The sequence below is a fragment of the Lytechinus variegatus genome, chromosome 4 (assembly GCF_018143015.1).
Source record: "Lytechinus variegatus isolate NC3 chromosome 4, Lvar_3.0, whole genome shotgun sequence".
NCBI classification, from domain to species: Eukaryota; Metazoa; Echinodermata; class Echinoidea; order Temnopleuroida; family Toxopneustidae; genus Lytechinus; species Lytechinus variegatus.
The window spans coordinates 53,946,348-53,962,136 of NC_054743.1; the positions used below are offsets into that span (position 1 = coordinate 53,946,348).

The 15,789-nt window shown below is 37.9% G+C and overlaps 1 protein-coding gene across 1 annotated transcript in view; it reads left to right on the forward strand.

Annotated features, from left to right (window-relative positions):
• The window catches only part of LOC121414337 (arginine/serine-rich protein PNISR-like), a 32,501-nt gene extending 17,643 nt beyond the window's left edge, over nt 1–14,858 (forward strand). The window contains exons 6-13 of the mRNA XM_041607479.1: nt 235–499; nt 1,314–1,513; nt 3,286–3,462; nt 5,133–5,244; nt 6,756–6,812; nt 9,244–9,402; nt 11,381–12,647; nt 13,777–14,858. Coding sequence (XP_041463413.1) covers nt 235–499; nt 1,314–1,513; nt 3,286–3,462; nt 5,133–5,244; nt 6,756–6,812; nt 9,244–9,402; nt 11,381–12,647; nt 13,777–13,792 — 2,253 coding nt within the window. The 3' untranslated portion in view covers nt 13,793–14,858. The remainder of the gene's footprint in view (nt 1–234; nt 500–1,313; nt 1,514–3,285; nt 3,463–5,132; nt 5,245–6,755; nt 6,813–9,243; nt 9,403–11,380; nt 12,648–13,776) is intronic.
• Nucleotides 14,859–15,789: the final 931 nt, after the last annotated feature.

Here is a 15,789-nt window from a genome sequence, read left to right on the forward strand (position 1 = left end):
CAAAGGTTAGCGATTGATCGTACGCTTGATTTTCACGATTGATTGTGCATTGTAATCAACAGAATCAGTCGTAGAAAAATGTTCTACGATCATTGCTAAGCTTTGTGTTATTGACCCCAGGGATGTCCCCTTTGGAAAATCACAAAGACCACTGTGAGGCAAACTCTTAATGACACGGGCAATGAAATTAAGGATGATAATTGGAGAACCCTGTTTTTTCACTTTCCCATGGAGAATTATCAACAGGGATACGCCCCAAGCCAACAGCACTGGCACCCCCAGGGAGGCCCTCGTGACGATTTCTACCAGCATGACATGAACATGGGTGGTCGGGAGCAGCACCCTCACACCGACCACCACCATCCAGAGCGCTACCACGGTAGGGGCAGGGATACTGGTAAAGGATACTCCGACTATCGCACCATGGACTATACCTCCCAGCCTCCATTCTCGCACTACCCACCAGATGTAGAGGAGGAGGAGCCGACGCCTGCCCTCGGTATGCTTGGATATATGTAACGGAGGGCTTTCACTATACAGGGGCTGTTTCACAGAGATGAGTGTGACTATAATAGAGTGTTGCAAGAAACTTGCAATGAATTGCAAGTTTGTGAACAGTCCCTAAATCAATCATAAGTCTTGGCATTAATTGTGAATTTGTGATTAATCAGCTTCTTGAAATTAGGAGTGTAATCTGACAAATTGATCTATCAATTGTAAAATTGGAGCAGAATATTTGTAATTGATTGCAAATATTCTCTTGCAACACCTGCTAAGTCACGCTTAAATTCATGGTTGTGTCCAGTATGAAAGGCGTCACCGCATTGGTCAAATCGTGCTGTGAGGACGCGCGCTGCTGCGAGTTAATCAGTAAGATTGCGTGCGAAATTTGCGTTAGCATTCAAGGTCATAACTCTTTATGAAATGCCTCTATGGACATTATAACTAGCTTATGCCGACATGGTAAATGGTGGTGATTTTTTTTTACCTGATTGCTAAGAAAGTATGAATGCTTACAAGCAAGCACCGATTGCTTAAAGTCCTGAGGGACCTAGTAATGAGGACTGATGCCTTACCAAAGGGCACCAGCTCACCAAGTGGGCATCGAACCAGGGTGACTGGAATCTGAAAACCCTGCTGTACCGACTGAGCTATCGTGCCTCCAAGAAAAATGTGAACATTTGCACATCTGAAAGAGTAATTCTAATTCTTCATGCTGACAGAATTCAAAGTTGTTAAGTTGAATAAAACAACTATGTATATTTATAAGATAATTCTTAACTCTATTTTACTCTGGCTGTTATTTTGAACAGATGAGCAGAAAATCAAGCTTTTGCCTGCTTGGATAAGAGAAGGCCTGGAGAAGATGGATAAAGAAAAACAGAAGAAGTTGGAGAAAGAAAAAAAGGAAAAAGAGAGACGAGAACGCTTGGAAGCTAACAAGAAGGCCGAGAACGACATCATCAATGAAGCGAGAATCGCAGCCGGTCTTCCGCCAAAGTCCAAATACGACGTAAGTATGATGATGAACAACATTTGTATAGTGCCATTTATCTGTAAAAAATTTTCGAAGGCACTACTCCAAATATGTCCCGCACGATTCACAAAGTTGCTAGAAAAGATGGGTCTTTTAACTATTGGTGCTCCATAGTTAAACTACAACTTTAAACAACCAATCAAATGCCAAGGATCTATCTAGGTGTCATGTAAAGAATATATGTCTACGATTGATTGCATTGACTACAATGTACAATCAATTGTGAAAATCAAGTGAACATGTACGATCACTTGTTAACATATGTGTTACAGTACACACATTTTCACTCCTGAAGACGGACAGTCAACCTGACCGAAACGTCGAGTAACCTCTCCACTTCAACCTGCTACTACTCAAACCGTTGCTACTCAAGCCACATTTAGCTCCTCTCATCTGGTTTACAGTCCTTTCAGGACTTCTCTCATTTTCAAGAAAGAAATACCTCTAATTTCCTCCTTTCATCCTTTCTCGTCTTTACATTTCAATTTTCTGCCTATTTTTCCTTTCCCATCTTCATATTAGTTATTACACATGGTGAACCATTAGCAGACCTGGCAACCAGTATGTTTTTGGCGTATTTAGTATGTTTATGCAACCAAAATACGGCAGTACGTTTTGTTTTATTTTTTTTTCTACGAAATCATAACTTATTGAGAAAAATCATCTCTGTATGTCTCTATTTCATAAAACTCACACAAATATGGTTATTAGATCAATGCAATTTTGGGTGACTTGTTTTTTTTTTCAATCATTTTGTTGAAACAAGGGTGATATACACATGTTTAAATGTTTTTTTTTCATCTGCAAGAGCAGTGCGCATTTTAACTTGCAGCTTGAGAGCCGCCGCGATGAGCGAGTTCGCGACACATTTTATTGTGAAATACACTTTTTTTATCACAGAATACACTTTTTCATACCCAGATGTTGGCAGGTCTGCGTAAGCCTTCTCCACGTTATAAACACAGTACTTCACGTTTATAATTTCGTGGAGCTCTATAAATCGCTCTCCTTATTTTTTTGAGGAGCTCAATTGAGCTCCTCAGAATCGCTCTCCTTGAGCTCAAATCAATTCAATACAATACATGTATGATAAATTGTAGATTTTTCTTAACATCATATATGCAATAGCTGTGTAGCTATTAATTAATCTGTGGTGAAACTTGGCCTAGGTCAATACTTTCACAAAATATCACGCTCCTGCTAAAGAAAAAAAATATACTAAAATTTCATATTTTACATTTTTAAATCGATGAAATGGCCATCTATTTACCATAATTCCTTGAAACTATTTTGATTCAGTTGAAAGCTATCAGAAAAATGAAGAATATTCACATCTTTCCAGATTCTGATTTGAACTTACCTCTGTAAATATTGTAGTGCCACATGTAGACTTCCATGGTGTTCATGGCAACACCATGGAAGTCTACATGTTGGACTACAATATTTACCGACTTTAAATTCAAATCATAGTCGGGAAAGAGATGAATATTCTTCATTTTTCTGATAGTTTTCAACTAAATCAAAATAATTTCAAGGAATTATGGAAAAGAGATGGCCATTTTATGGATTTTAGCAATTTTTTTTTTTTTTGCGCGATTTTTTTCTCTCCTTATTTTATTTAAAAAGCGCGGTAGGAGCGCCGGCGCGATCGCGCTCCTTAAAAATGAAGGTCTGTAAACACCATGCAAATTTACAAAGATCATGTGAGTACACACATTATTATTATGTCAATTTGATTCACTCAACAGGATAGTGATGAGGAAGGAAGAGGGGATGAGAAAGATGAGGATGGATTGAAAAGTAAGAGAATGGAAGAGGAAGGAGAGGAGGAGGCATCGACCAAGGGACGCCAGCCTCAAGTTGTTGAGGAGGAAGAGGAGGAAGAAGAGCCTTACATGACTGAGGAAGAAAAACAACAGCAGCTGGTGAGTCTATAAAGGGGCTGTCACACTTCGACGATCTCTAAAGGCCACCGCACACCTTACAACTGTTCGCGATCCAATTTTGGAACAAATCGCATTTTGCTCATTTTCTGAAAATGTATATGGAACATATCATTTTATTTGAGGTCAAAATTGATTGAAAGAATACGAATATAACCATTTTGAAAGATTGCAAACCTTTAATTTAGAGCAAAGGCCAAATTAGTTTCAAATCGTAGCCAATCGTACGGCTGCTATGATGTCATTACGACTAGATATTGAATTCGCTTTTATTCTAAGAAGGATGATAGCATAGTCACAGATTTGAATATAGGTATTCGTACAATGATTTAGAACATTACACAATAAGATAAGTCTCAATATTAGCATCAAATTCTACTACATTTTATTCTGAAATCGGGTTGCAGACCAATTGCAAGGTATGCGGTCGCCTTTAAATAGCATACATGTATATTTGGCAAGCAATTTTTTGTCTCGTCTGAACAAAGTTTGTCAGAGACCTAGAAATCACATTTCCTGTTAGTCTGTTGGTTTGCTGGTCTATCCATGAGCAGCTTATCAAGATGATTGTTGGAAAGTAGAGCAAGCAGGTGTAGACAATCAAGGATTAGACCAAATGGGATGAGACCAAATGGAAAGTAGAGCAAGCGGGTGTAGACAATCAAGGATTAGACCAAATGGGACGAGACCAAATGGAAAGTAGAGCAAGTGGGTGTAGACCATCAAGGATTAGACCAAATGGGATGAGACCAAATGGAAAGTAGAGCAAGCGGGTGTAGACAATCAAGGATTAGACCAAATGGGACGAGACCAAATGGAAAGTAGAGCAAGTGGGTGTAGACAAGGATTAGACCAAATGGGATGAGACCAAATGGAAAGTAGAGCAAGCAGGTGTAGACAATCAAGGATTAGACCAAATGGGACGAGACCAAATGGAAAGTAGAGCAAGTGGGTGTAGACAAGGATTAGACCAAATGGGATGAGACCAAATGGAAAGTAGAGCAAGTGGGTGTAGACAATCAAGGATTAGACCAAATGGGATGAGACCAAATGGAAAGTAGAGCAAGTGGGTGTAGACCATCAAGGATTAGACCAAATGGGACGAGACCAAATGGAAAGTAGAGCAAGCGGGTGTAGACAATCAAGGATTAGACCAAATGGGATGAGACCAAATGGAAAGTAGAGCAAGCGGGTGTAGACAATCAAGGATTAGACCAAATGGGACGAGACCAAATGGAAAGTAGAGCAAGCGGGTGTAGACAATCAAGGATTAGACCAAATGGGACGAGACCAAATGGAAAGTAGAGCAAGCGGGTGTAGACAATCAAGGATTAGACCAAATGGGATGAGACCAAATGGAAAGTAGAGCAAGCGGGTGTAGACAATCAAGGATTAGACCAAATGGGACGAGACCAAATGGAAAGTAGAGCAAGTGGGTGTAGACAAGGATTAGACCAAATGGGATGAGACCAAATGGAAAGTAGAGCAAGTGGGTGTAGACAATCAAGGATTAGTCTAAATGGAAAATAGGGAAAATGGGTTTAAACCATCAAGGATTAGACCAAATGCAAAGTAGAGCAAGCGGGTGTAGACCAATCGGCAATATGCCAAATTTACATGTATCTTCATCTTTTTCTTTCTTTTACAACCAGATGATGAAGATCAGGAAATGGATGACAGAGATCCTTCTCGAGGTGACGTGTAATGAGATCAAAGTTATTGCTTCCGAAGTTCATAGAAAAGCTAAGCTAAGAGCAGCCAAAGGTAGGAAGGGAACCAGATTTATTACATTGGTTTCCCCGACAAAACATATTTTTCATAAAAAACACTTGCTGAGTTTATTATTGTAGTATTCTGATTTGGTGGTGAGTTCTTTACTTGTCGAAATGATTAATTATCCTTCCTGGTTAATCCAATGGGTCTACAAAATTGAAGTTTATAAATCAGCATTTTCATGAATTTGTCACATTGCATGTAAATTATGATAGAGGTGTTCATTTTAATTCAAAACTCTATTGTATTTTAATGAGTAATTGCTAGGGCCAGTATCACAATGCTATTCAAGAATTTGTGATTAATTATAGAGGGCTTGGGCTGTTTCATAAAGCTATCCATGAGCTATTATTGGGGGATGTTCTGTATAACAATGATACATGTATTTTTGGAAACGTTTAACAGATCAAATTCAAATTTAGAACATGTACACACTTCAGAGCTTTAATTTGGCTCCGCAAGGTCAAAGGTTGAAGGTTTTATAGAATGGTTTATTTCCAATTGGTCTAATGCCAATTCGTCCTATTGCCAGCTCGTCTACTATCATTTGGTCTATCGTCAGTTCGTCCACTAACCATTTGGTCTAATAACCAGTTGGTCCAATAGCCATTTAGTCCATATACCAGTTGGTCTAATTGCACTAAGTGTTCATTGTGCAAAATGAATGAAATGGAAATGGATATTAGACCGACTGGTTGCGAGACGAAATGGTGATTAGACGGAGTGACGATTGGACCAAATGGTTGTTTGACGAAATGTTGATGGACGAAATGGCATTAGATTAAATGAAAGACCATGTGGTTAGTGGACGAGTTGGCAGTAGACAAATTGGCAATGTACACACAGAACTTGGTTTTTGTGATCTTGTCCTTGGAATAATGAAAAAATAATGTGACTGATAGGGATCAGTTTTAAAGCATGTGTGCACATGGAATTGAAAGAAATCTAAAAAGGGGTCTGTTTCAGAAAGATTTGCGTTCAAATGTAAGTAATAAAAATCAAACCTAAGTCCTGAATGCTTGTATTTGATTGGTTGAAAATCAAATTGCATGTGAATGTAACCCTTTCTGCAACCGCCCCTATATCTAAGGGTCACATGGGGAAAGGTCATAGAGGTCATTGCTAAATGTTGCAGTAGTCTGTAGATCAATTGAGTTATTAGTATCTTTTTTCGTTGGTGTATTCATACACTCGATTATGTATGAAGGTTTTTGAGAATTTAGTCTGATTTGGTGAAGGTCGGGACAGGAATATCAACAGCATGCAGTCATGAATCCATATAATCCAAAGTGACAATCATGGTCTGAATGGCCATTTAATTCCAAGCTCCTGAAATATCACTTCGTTCATTTCAAATTCCTTTCCTCCCACCGTTTCTACTCGAATGAAATGACATACTTCCTCTGGGATGGGGATTTTATGTTGTATAACCCAAGTTTCTCCTTCATTTGTAGCTTTCTAATGATCTCACGTTCACCTGTGTGACGTGTATTATTTCTTAGCACCAGCTCGACAGCTTTCTAATTCCACTGCTTTGGCTTCCATTACTGGCCTGTCTGGTAAGTACCAAATGGATATAACTCCCTACTCGATCCAATTGTTTCAATCTTGATATAAGAATGGAACTTTATTTGCCTTTAACTTGTGGGAGACTGAATGATTTTGCTATAACTGCATTTTCCATCTAGACTCCAGCCCGTTTAAAATATATGATGGCTGAATCTCCAATTGCTTTTAAAGTCTATTGAATTTGATAATTTCTCATAAACTTACTCATTTATACTAAAAAGAAAGATATAAAAAAAAGAAAAAGAAAGAAGATATTATCAATAAACATACCATCAACATGTTCATTCAGTCTCACAATGTGCATACTGTAGCTCCAAAAGTTTCATTATTTGAGTCCTGGGCCCCATCTTACAAAGAGTTACTCTATGGAATATATAGAATATGGCTGCGATGAATGCAAGGAATGCTCCCCAGGGAGTGGAAATTGTGCACTTTTCGTGCTTGATTGAAATGAATCCAGTGACCGGGGTAATAATATGCTGTAACGCGCTTTGGGCCATTCTGGGAAAAGCGCTTTATAAAAATTGGCTATTATTATTATTATTATGGAAATCCATCAGTGTCATAATTCTTTCTATAGGAAATGTGCAAAATGTCCTTGTAAACAAAGGAGAACACACCAAACGGTCAAGAAATCAATGAATTTATGGTTATACATTCATATCCAGAATTTTTTTTTGGAGCAAACATGCAAATATGTTGACTTTGCTGGCTTTCCATAGATTGATCGGATCTATCACAACTCTTTGTTAGACGGGCCCCAGGACCCCGTTGCACAAAAGTTACCATTATGGTAAACTTTTCCACGCAATGGTAACTTGCATGGAATCCCTCATTCTGACTGACTGTTGATCATTGTTACCATGGTAGTTAACATTGGATGGTAGAGTTACATGTAATACCATAGTAGTAACTTGTATGCAACGGGGCCCAGCACTTAAAACTCCAAAATGTAGATAAAATTATTTTCATGCAAATTTGGTTCGTTGTTTGGGATTACCATGGCCCCTGTGCAGAGATGTTCAGTGCTGGTGGGTTTTTCATAAAGGTGTCCGTAATACTACGCACGCCTGGAACATGTTCAGTGGTGCTAAGTCAGCTTCATATACATCATTAGCACAAGAATGGGTCACGAGTCGTTCCTAACTTAACCTGCTCGGGAGCAGTTTCATAGAGCTGTTCGTAAGTAATAAGAATGACTTCAAGAAACACTGTTGAACCTTTTGCGTTGTAAATGATATTCATCATTAAATGTTCATTGGTGATTGTTTAGTGCGTAAGAAAGATTCACCAAGTGCTCTTAACTTATGAACAGCTTAATGAAACACCCACCAGGAATGTTTACACGCCCCCAAACAGATTTTCATAATCCTAAAATAAACTTCACTAAAAAACCTAATACGGTGTTCAATAAAAAGCAAGGCTTGTCATATATCAAACTTTAAATCGGCACTAAAGACCTACATGTAGTACTGGAGTAGGGCATTCAAAATTTCAAATTGAAGGAAAGAAATGATAATTCTGAAATAATGCTTCAAGTTAGAAAGTCAATTTATTCAGAGTCTATCCGTCCACTTTCACCTCAGAATTATGAATTTTCAGTTGCTGGATTTCTATCGTGTACCTTTAACCCTAAAAAGACTGGGGGGGGGGTGCTGATTCAGCGCCCCCTCGACATTTTCCATGATAAATCCACAGAGTAAAAGTTTTTGACAGCGTCGCTTGCTGACGTTTTACTTTTAAGTCTTGCGCAACTTTTGAGACCAAAATTACGAATACTGAGTACATGGTCCTGAAATTGGGCAGCATTTCATAAGTGCATGCAGACCCAAAATTGTTCAAGTGTGAAATCCAAAGCAAGTAGTGTTTTTTGCAAAAATTCAGAAATGTATCATTATTTTTCCTTTTACTGATCAAAATCAATTAATGTCAACTTTTTTTATGGTCAAAATAAAGTTCCATACTATTTCCATTGAAAAAACAAAGAAACAAAGTCGAAAAACCAAGAAATACATAAGAAATTTATAAAAGAATGAAATACATATAAAAAAAGTTGATGTTGAATTTTTTAAAAGAACATTTGATCAGATTCCTATAAAGAGTCTGTAAACCCCAAATTAGCATTTTAGGGGCATTATTTAGTTATTTAGAGCAAACTTATGATTGTATGCATAAATTAGCATAATTTATTAGCGATGAGGTTTTTCACAGAATTTCATTGTATAGTTTTGTAGATTATGCTAAAGGTAATGTGCGTGCCATTTTTTTTGCGTTCAACAGCCAAGATCATAATGTGGGGGCGGAATCAGCTCCCTCCACTCTTCTTAGGTGTTGAAACATCCCAGTCTATTTAGGGTTTCAGGTTGGCAGCTCTGTGTGAGATGAAGCCCATGTCTTAATGGATGAGAATTGTCTTTTCAGGTCTGACATCATACGCCTCCGACAGCGAGAACGAATCTGAGAGTGGGAACGAGGGAGAAACCAAGGAGGAAGAATCGGACAGCGAGGATAGCGATCTTGAGTTACAGAGGAGCATACGGACGAAAAAAGAACAATGGAGACGGAAAAAACACGAAAACAGTGAGTAAAGTAAACCTTAATTTCCCAGTTTTATGCCATACCGAAAACAAGAAATTTACACAGAATTTGAGAACACTGAATTTAGCGATTACAAGATTTTCAGGACAAAAGGATTGAATCACCCCCAAAATACATTGGAAATCAGAATTGTCAAAATCAAATGCAAGGCCGTGTATCTGCATCTGTTTATCTGCATACTGCAGTACTTGTTTTCATGATGGCTTTATCATGCAGGTTGCACATGTCATCAAAGAGCATCGAATGAAATGATACAATTTCCAAGAACATAGAATTCGCGATTAGCTTGATCTCGATCTATCGGTTTAGTGGCATTTCTTCAGTGGAGTAATTAAAAGTGCAAACAATTCAAAGAGAACAAAATAGATGCACCAATGGGCCATGCAACTTTGATTCTAAGGTTTTGAGTTTATACAGTAAATTTAAGCAAGAAAATTAAATAATTTTTCATAGTTCTTCTTGGTTGGTGGTTTGTAAATATAGATAAGGAAATAGATAGTTGATATTCATATTCTTTGTTGACACTGAATTTTTTGGTCAACCCCCCAAATTAAAACCGGAATGACTCCCGATCTACAATGTAGTTTGATCCAAGTTTGAGGAAACTTTGGGGCTAAACCCATACCTTATTAATTTGTCATGTCCATATTGCATGATTTAAAACCAACCATAATTAATTCCTTCCCTTTAATTCTGAACTTTTATCTCTTCGTGGGCCATTATTTTTATTCTGAATTCTGTCATCTGATTGGTCAATTTGTTTGTGAGACAAACCTGTATAAACCTAATTTACTTTGTCAAAAAGATCAATCATATAACATGAGCCTGTATCACCTGTTTGATGGTCAGATGACGTTGTTTCAATGTTATGCGCATGCCCAGTGCTGATTTCAACAATGCAATTTTAGACTGCATTACGTGGTATGGTAAGCATATTTAAGCATCGCGTTGTGCACTGCAATTCAGGCATCAATTTCAATTGCAAAATGCTTATTCTTTATTCTTTGATCATTTTGATGCCTTGAGAATGATGATCTTTCAAGATTTACTCGCAAAATGCAGGGATTTGGAGTTCTGTTGTCTTGATATTGCCTTATTCTGCAATAATGTAGGGGTACACTGAGAGATAAACCGTTGCACCCTGCTTGTTTATGCAGAATAAGGGAAATATCTACATTCTGGCTCCGTATTCCATTTGGCCTACGATGGCATGAAATATGGAACCAGTACATAGATATTCCCTGTATTATGTGAAGAAGCAGGGTGTATCTAATTTTATCTCTGCATATTATTTGATGATAAGTAGATTTCCACTTAGCTCAATCATTTCATTTTCATTTCATCAATTGATTTCTGCAACTTTTTCTTAAACAAATGAACAACTTTTTCATAAACAATTAACAAAGAAGATACAATAGATAGATAACGCAAAAATCGTTGACAAACAAACAATGAACCAAGTTGTATTTTGTATATGTCGATTAAAGAAGGTTGCAGGGGTTTCCACTATAAGCAGTCAAAAGATAAAATAACCCAAGGCAAATTGCAACAGAAATAATACTAAATTATAATAAAAATATAGGAATATTAAAGCAGTGGAACAGTGTTTGATTTTGCGAAAATTCAAAACAGCTGCCATTTTTCGTTCTCTTCTAGTTTGCGACGTCTGATGCTGAAAGTGATCAGGAACATGGAGAATTAAAGAAAATACAATCGGTAGATAGAGAATGCAACACAAACACTGACAAACAAACAATGAACCAAATTGTATTTTGTATATGTCGATTAAAGAAGGTTGCAGGGGTTTCCACTATAAGCAGTCAAAAGATAAAATAACCCAAGGCAAATTAAAAACAGAAATAATACTAAATTATAATAAAAATATAGGAATATTAAAGCAGTGGAACAGTGTTTGATTTTGCGAAAATTCAAAATGGCTGCCATTATCGTTTTCTTCTAGTGTTTGCGACGTCTGACGCTGAAAGTGATCAGGAACATGGAGACGACAGAGAAACATCAAAGGAGGATTCTGCCGACCAGAAGCCCGTCTTCAAACGACCCGAAAGCGACGATAAAGGGGATGATCAAGTAGAAAATGACAGGAAGTCAGGCAGTGGGAAGGGGGTGAAAGATGAGAGTAAAAAAGAAACTACCGGAGAAAAGAAAAGAACTGGGAGGTGGGATCAGAAAGTGAAGGCAGCGGTTAAACCTGAAGCGGAAAGCTCGAGCTCAGAGAACAGCGATAGCAGTAGTAGTGACAGTAGCAGTAGTAGTGGCAGTGATGAGAGCAGCGAGGACTCATCTGAGGATGAGAAGGAGAGGGTCAAGAGGAAAAAGAGCGATAAGAGCAGAAGCAGAGAGGGAAAGACTGACGAGAAGAAGAGAGAGAAGGAAGAAGATAGAGAGGGTGATCGGGAATCAAGAAGGGAGAAGGAGAGGAGAAAGAAAACGGATAGAGAAAGGGGTAAGAACCGTAGTAGGGATAAGGAGAAGGATAGGGATCGAGATCGGGACAGGGAGAGTAGGAGACACAGAAGCCAGGAAAGGAGCAAGAATCATGATGATACGAAAGATAGGAGGAAAAGTAGAAAGGACAAAGATCCAGAAAAGAGCAAAGAAAAACGAAAGAAAAGTAGAGAAAGGGATGAGGGGAAAAGTAGAGAGAATCGGAATAGTCAGGAGAGGAAAAGGGAAAGGAGTGCTGATAGGGATAGAAAGAAGAGGCGTGACAGGGACGATGACTCTAAACACGGTCGAGAGAGTAAACATAGCCATAGTTCTAGGGATAGGGAGGATAGAGAACATGGGAAGAGGAGGCATAGAGATAGGGACAGGTCTAGGAGTTCCGAAAGTGAATACTCCAGCTCGAGGGATTCCAAACGCAGGAGATCTAGGACTCCCAACGATTCCAAATCAAAACGGGACTCGTCACGTCATAAAGATCGCTCTTCCAGTAAACGGCACAAGGACAAACACTCACGGGATTCATCAGACGATGAGGGAAGCGACCACTCACGGGATCGTCGTAGCAGTACGCGGAAGAAATCCTCAAGGCGCCGTTCAAGGTCAACATCGGAAGAATCCCAGCACAGGCGATCAAGGAAAAAGCGTCATAGAGAGGCAAGTGAGGATTCGTCTGATTCGAGAGCCGACTCTTTAGAGCGGTCTCACGGAAGCAGGTCCGGTAAGGTGTCGAGTCGCAAACGAAGGTCTAGATCAACGTCAAGGTAGCTATAAAATGTCCTTGCCTCTATACACTACTGCCATTCACTTTTTTTTAATGTTTTTTTTTTTTTTGAGAATGTTATGTTCAGCCCTATTCCCCTAGGTACCAAATCAGCAGTTAAATGAAAACAAACCACAGCCCAAGAAAAAATTCAGTTCCAGTGATTTTTGGTACTTGGAAATCCTGTTTTTGGCAATCGGTACTGGCATCCACTAGAACGCTGACGAGATCAGGAAGAATTTCGGATGAAGATTATGAAATTGAGTAAAAAACTCTGGCATTCGTTTTTAGCCAGAGGAAAAACTCTGTTGTATTCATCCTGAGAAAATCAGTTGGCGTGATAAGGAATGACAACTATATACATGTATCAGAGTCTTTGAAGAGTATGTGGATAATCAATGACTCTGTTGTCTTGTCAGGACCCTAGTGGATGCTCGTTCTTAATCTACAATACATCCCAGTGATAGACTAATTGACATTTTGACCTACATGTACATGAGGCTCGTAGATAATCATTTCCACCTCTTGAACAAGCAATGCCTGTAATACACCAATAAGTATCGCTTTGTTTCGAGTCTACACTGAATCATTTCTTGCCTGTCTTCATGAACATCCAAATTGTTGCCATCTGAACGATCATGTTCTTTGATGATATTTCACCTTTTTTTTTTCGTCAGAGGCATAATACATCCTGTTTTTCTTTTCCTCATTAATTATGCCTGGTCATTCTTTGGGCTGAGGTTTTTAATTATGAAGTGTCCAACAAAACAAAAACGAACAAATTATTTGAATAAAAGAGAAAATTTCACACAAGCTGAACACTGAAAATTTCATCAACATAGAACATCAAATGAGAAAGTTATGGCATTTTCAAATTTTTCACACAAGAATGTATATGCATGTCATTCTTAGTATGCAAATGAATGAACCAATGATGCCCAAGTTTCACAAAATTATGCTAAAATATTGACAATGGTCTTGATTGTCCAGTCTTGTCTGACTCGTGTACTTCACTTTTACATTGCCTGAAGATACATGTATATAAACAGTACATGTAGCTTCAGAATGTTTTGAAATTGATAGAGATCTATGATTTTTTTTCTTGTTTCTCTCTTTCTCTTTATACCCAGGTCTTCAAGACGTTGATCGAAATCATGAAATAGACATTAACTTCCAAGTAAGTACATCAGGGGGGTGTTTCACAAAGACATACGTGTGTCTTAAAGTCATGCTTACATGATGTGCAACATGCAATCTTATTGGATGATATGCAGTATTGCGCGCCTCTAGGCATGATTGGACCAATGATGAAATGCAGTTTAGACCGAATTTCAAAAATATTTCAGTGCGACACTTTCATCTTTGTGAAACATCTCCCAGGATGTAAAGTTGATGATGTAGCGATGTACCGATAAAGTTATTTTTTTAGTTTGAGGGCAACTGGTATGATCTTTCCTGTAAATTTCAACACAATTTAGTACTCTCTTTATCAGAATGGCATAAGGCAAAAGGGAGTGCAAAAATGTTTCTTTTTACGCTTTAACGCTTAATTTACCTCATATTGCAAAAAATTTGTCCAATGCTGATGTGTGCTTTTGTCACAGTGCACCAAATTGACGTCTGTTGCAATCGCTTTAGTAGCACGCTGTTTTATTCACAAGTCCATTGTTTTGAAGAGTGGACTCCTTAATTCAAAACAGTGTACTAAACCTTGCGTGCGGCGCACTATCACCAAAGCATGCATCAGTATTAGACATTTTTCATTATCCATGGTATACCTGTAGTTAAAATAAGCGTAATTTGTACATGAAATCTTCAACCAACAATTTAAAGAGACCTTTGTGAATTCGGGCCTAAATGATTAGATGATTGAATAAACTGTTTATCAGCCGATCTGATGTAACAAAGTGCAAAAAGTTGACTATAGTAGAAAGTAGACCATCGGGCATTAGTCTAAAATACAATGGCCTGTAGTATGAGGTTCTATGACACAGGGGCCGCGGAACCGGGGGGGGGGGTCTTTGGAAAAAACGTAATAATGACCATATGATTGTGATTTTTAGCATGGTCAGCCCCCCTACTTTGAAAACCGTTCCGCGGCCCCTGTGACATTTGCTCTGGCGATAATTCCTCTGCTGCAAGTTCCACATTAATTTATGGCATGACCAACTTCAACCCTGGATTTAACACTATACCCTATCCTAAACCTAACCCTGAAACCTAACATAAAACCCTATTTCAACCTAATCTTCAGACAAAATAAAACCCGGAGCGATTATCGCCAGAGCAAATGTTGTGTCACTGCATTCTGAAGTTGGCTTTTAACTTAGGCCATGATCCAACTCCATACCAAAATTATGGGAAGCCCAAAATTCAGCGATTGCATTTACATGTACCGTGTTCATTTATGTTTGCTATCTTTACTGCCTCTGTACTCATGTTATAATGAAGAGGACTATTTCAACTATTATTCTCTGTCAAATATTAAAGGGATGGTTCGGGCTGAAATATCTTCATACATAGAGTAGAATTCACTGAGCAAATGCTGAAAGTTTCATCAAAATCGGATAACAAATAATATAGTTATTGAAGTTTAAAGTTTAGCAATATTTTGTGAAAACAGTTGTCATGAATATTCATTAGGTGGACTGATGATGTCACATTCCCACTTTCCGTTTTCTTATGTTATGACATAAAGTCATAATTTTTTTCATTATTTCCTACTTGTGTGAATAATATGTCTCCTTATAATGAAATAAGTTGCAGCAATAAATATCTAATGCACTAAATCAGTTGTCAATCCAACTTTACTAGTTCTTGGAGGAAAAAATTTGAATAAACCTAATATTTAATAAAATACAAAAGAACAAGTGGGGATGTGACATCATCAGCCTACCTAATGAATATTCATGACAACTGTTTTCACAAAATATTGCTAAACTTTATAATTCAATAACTTTGTTATTTGATATCCAATTTTGATGAATTTTTTTTGGGCATTTTTCTCAGTGAATTCTACTCTATTAAGCTATAAATACTTTCAGCCCGGACCATCCTTTAATGATTTGAGTTTTAAATGAGCTGTCAAAATTGAACTAGTGCTGTTAAAGATACCTTTCTAAATTGGATATCCATAGTTAACT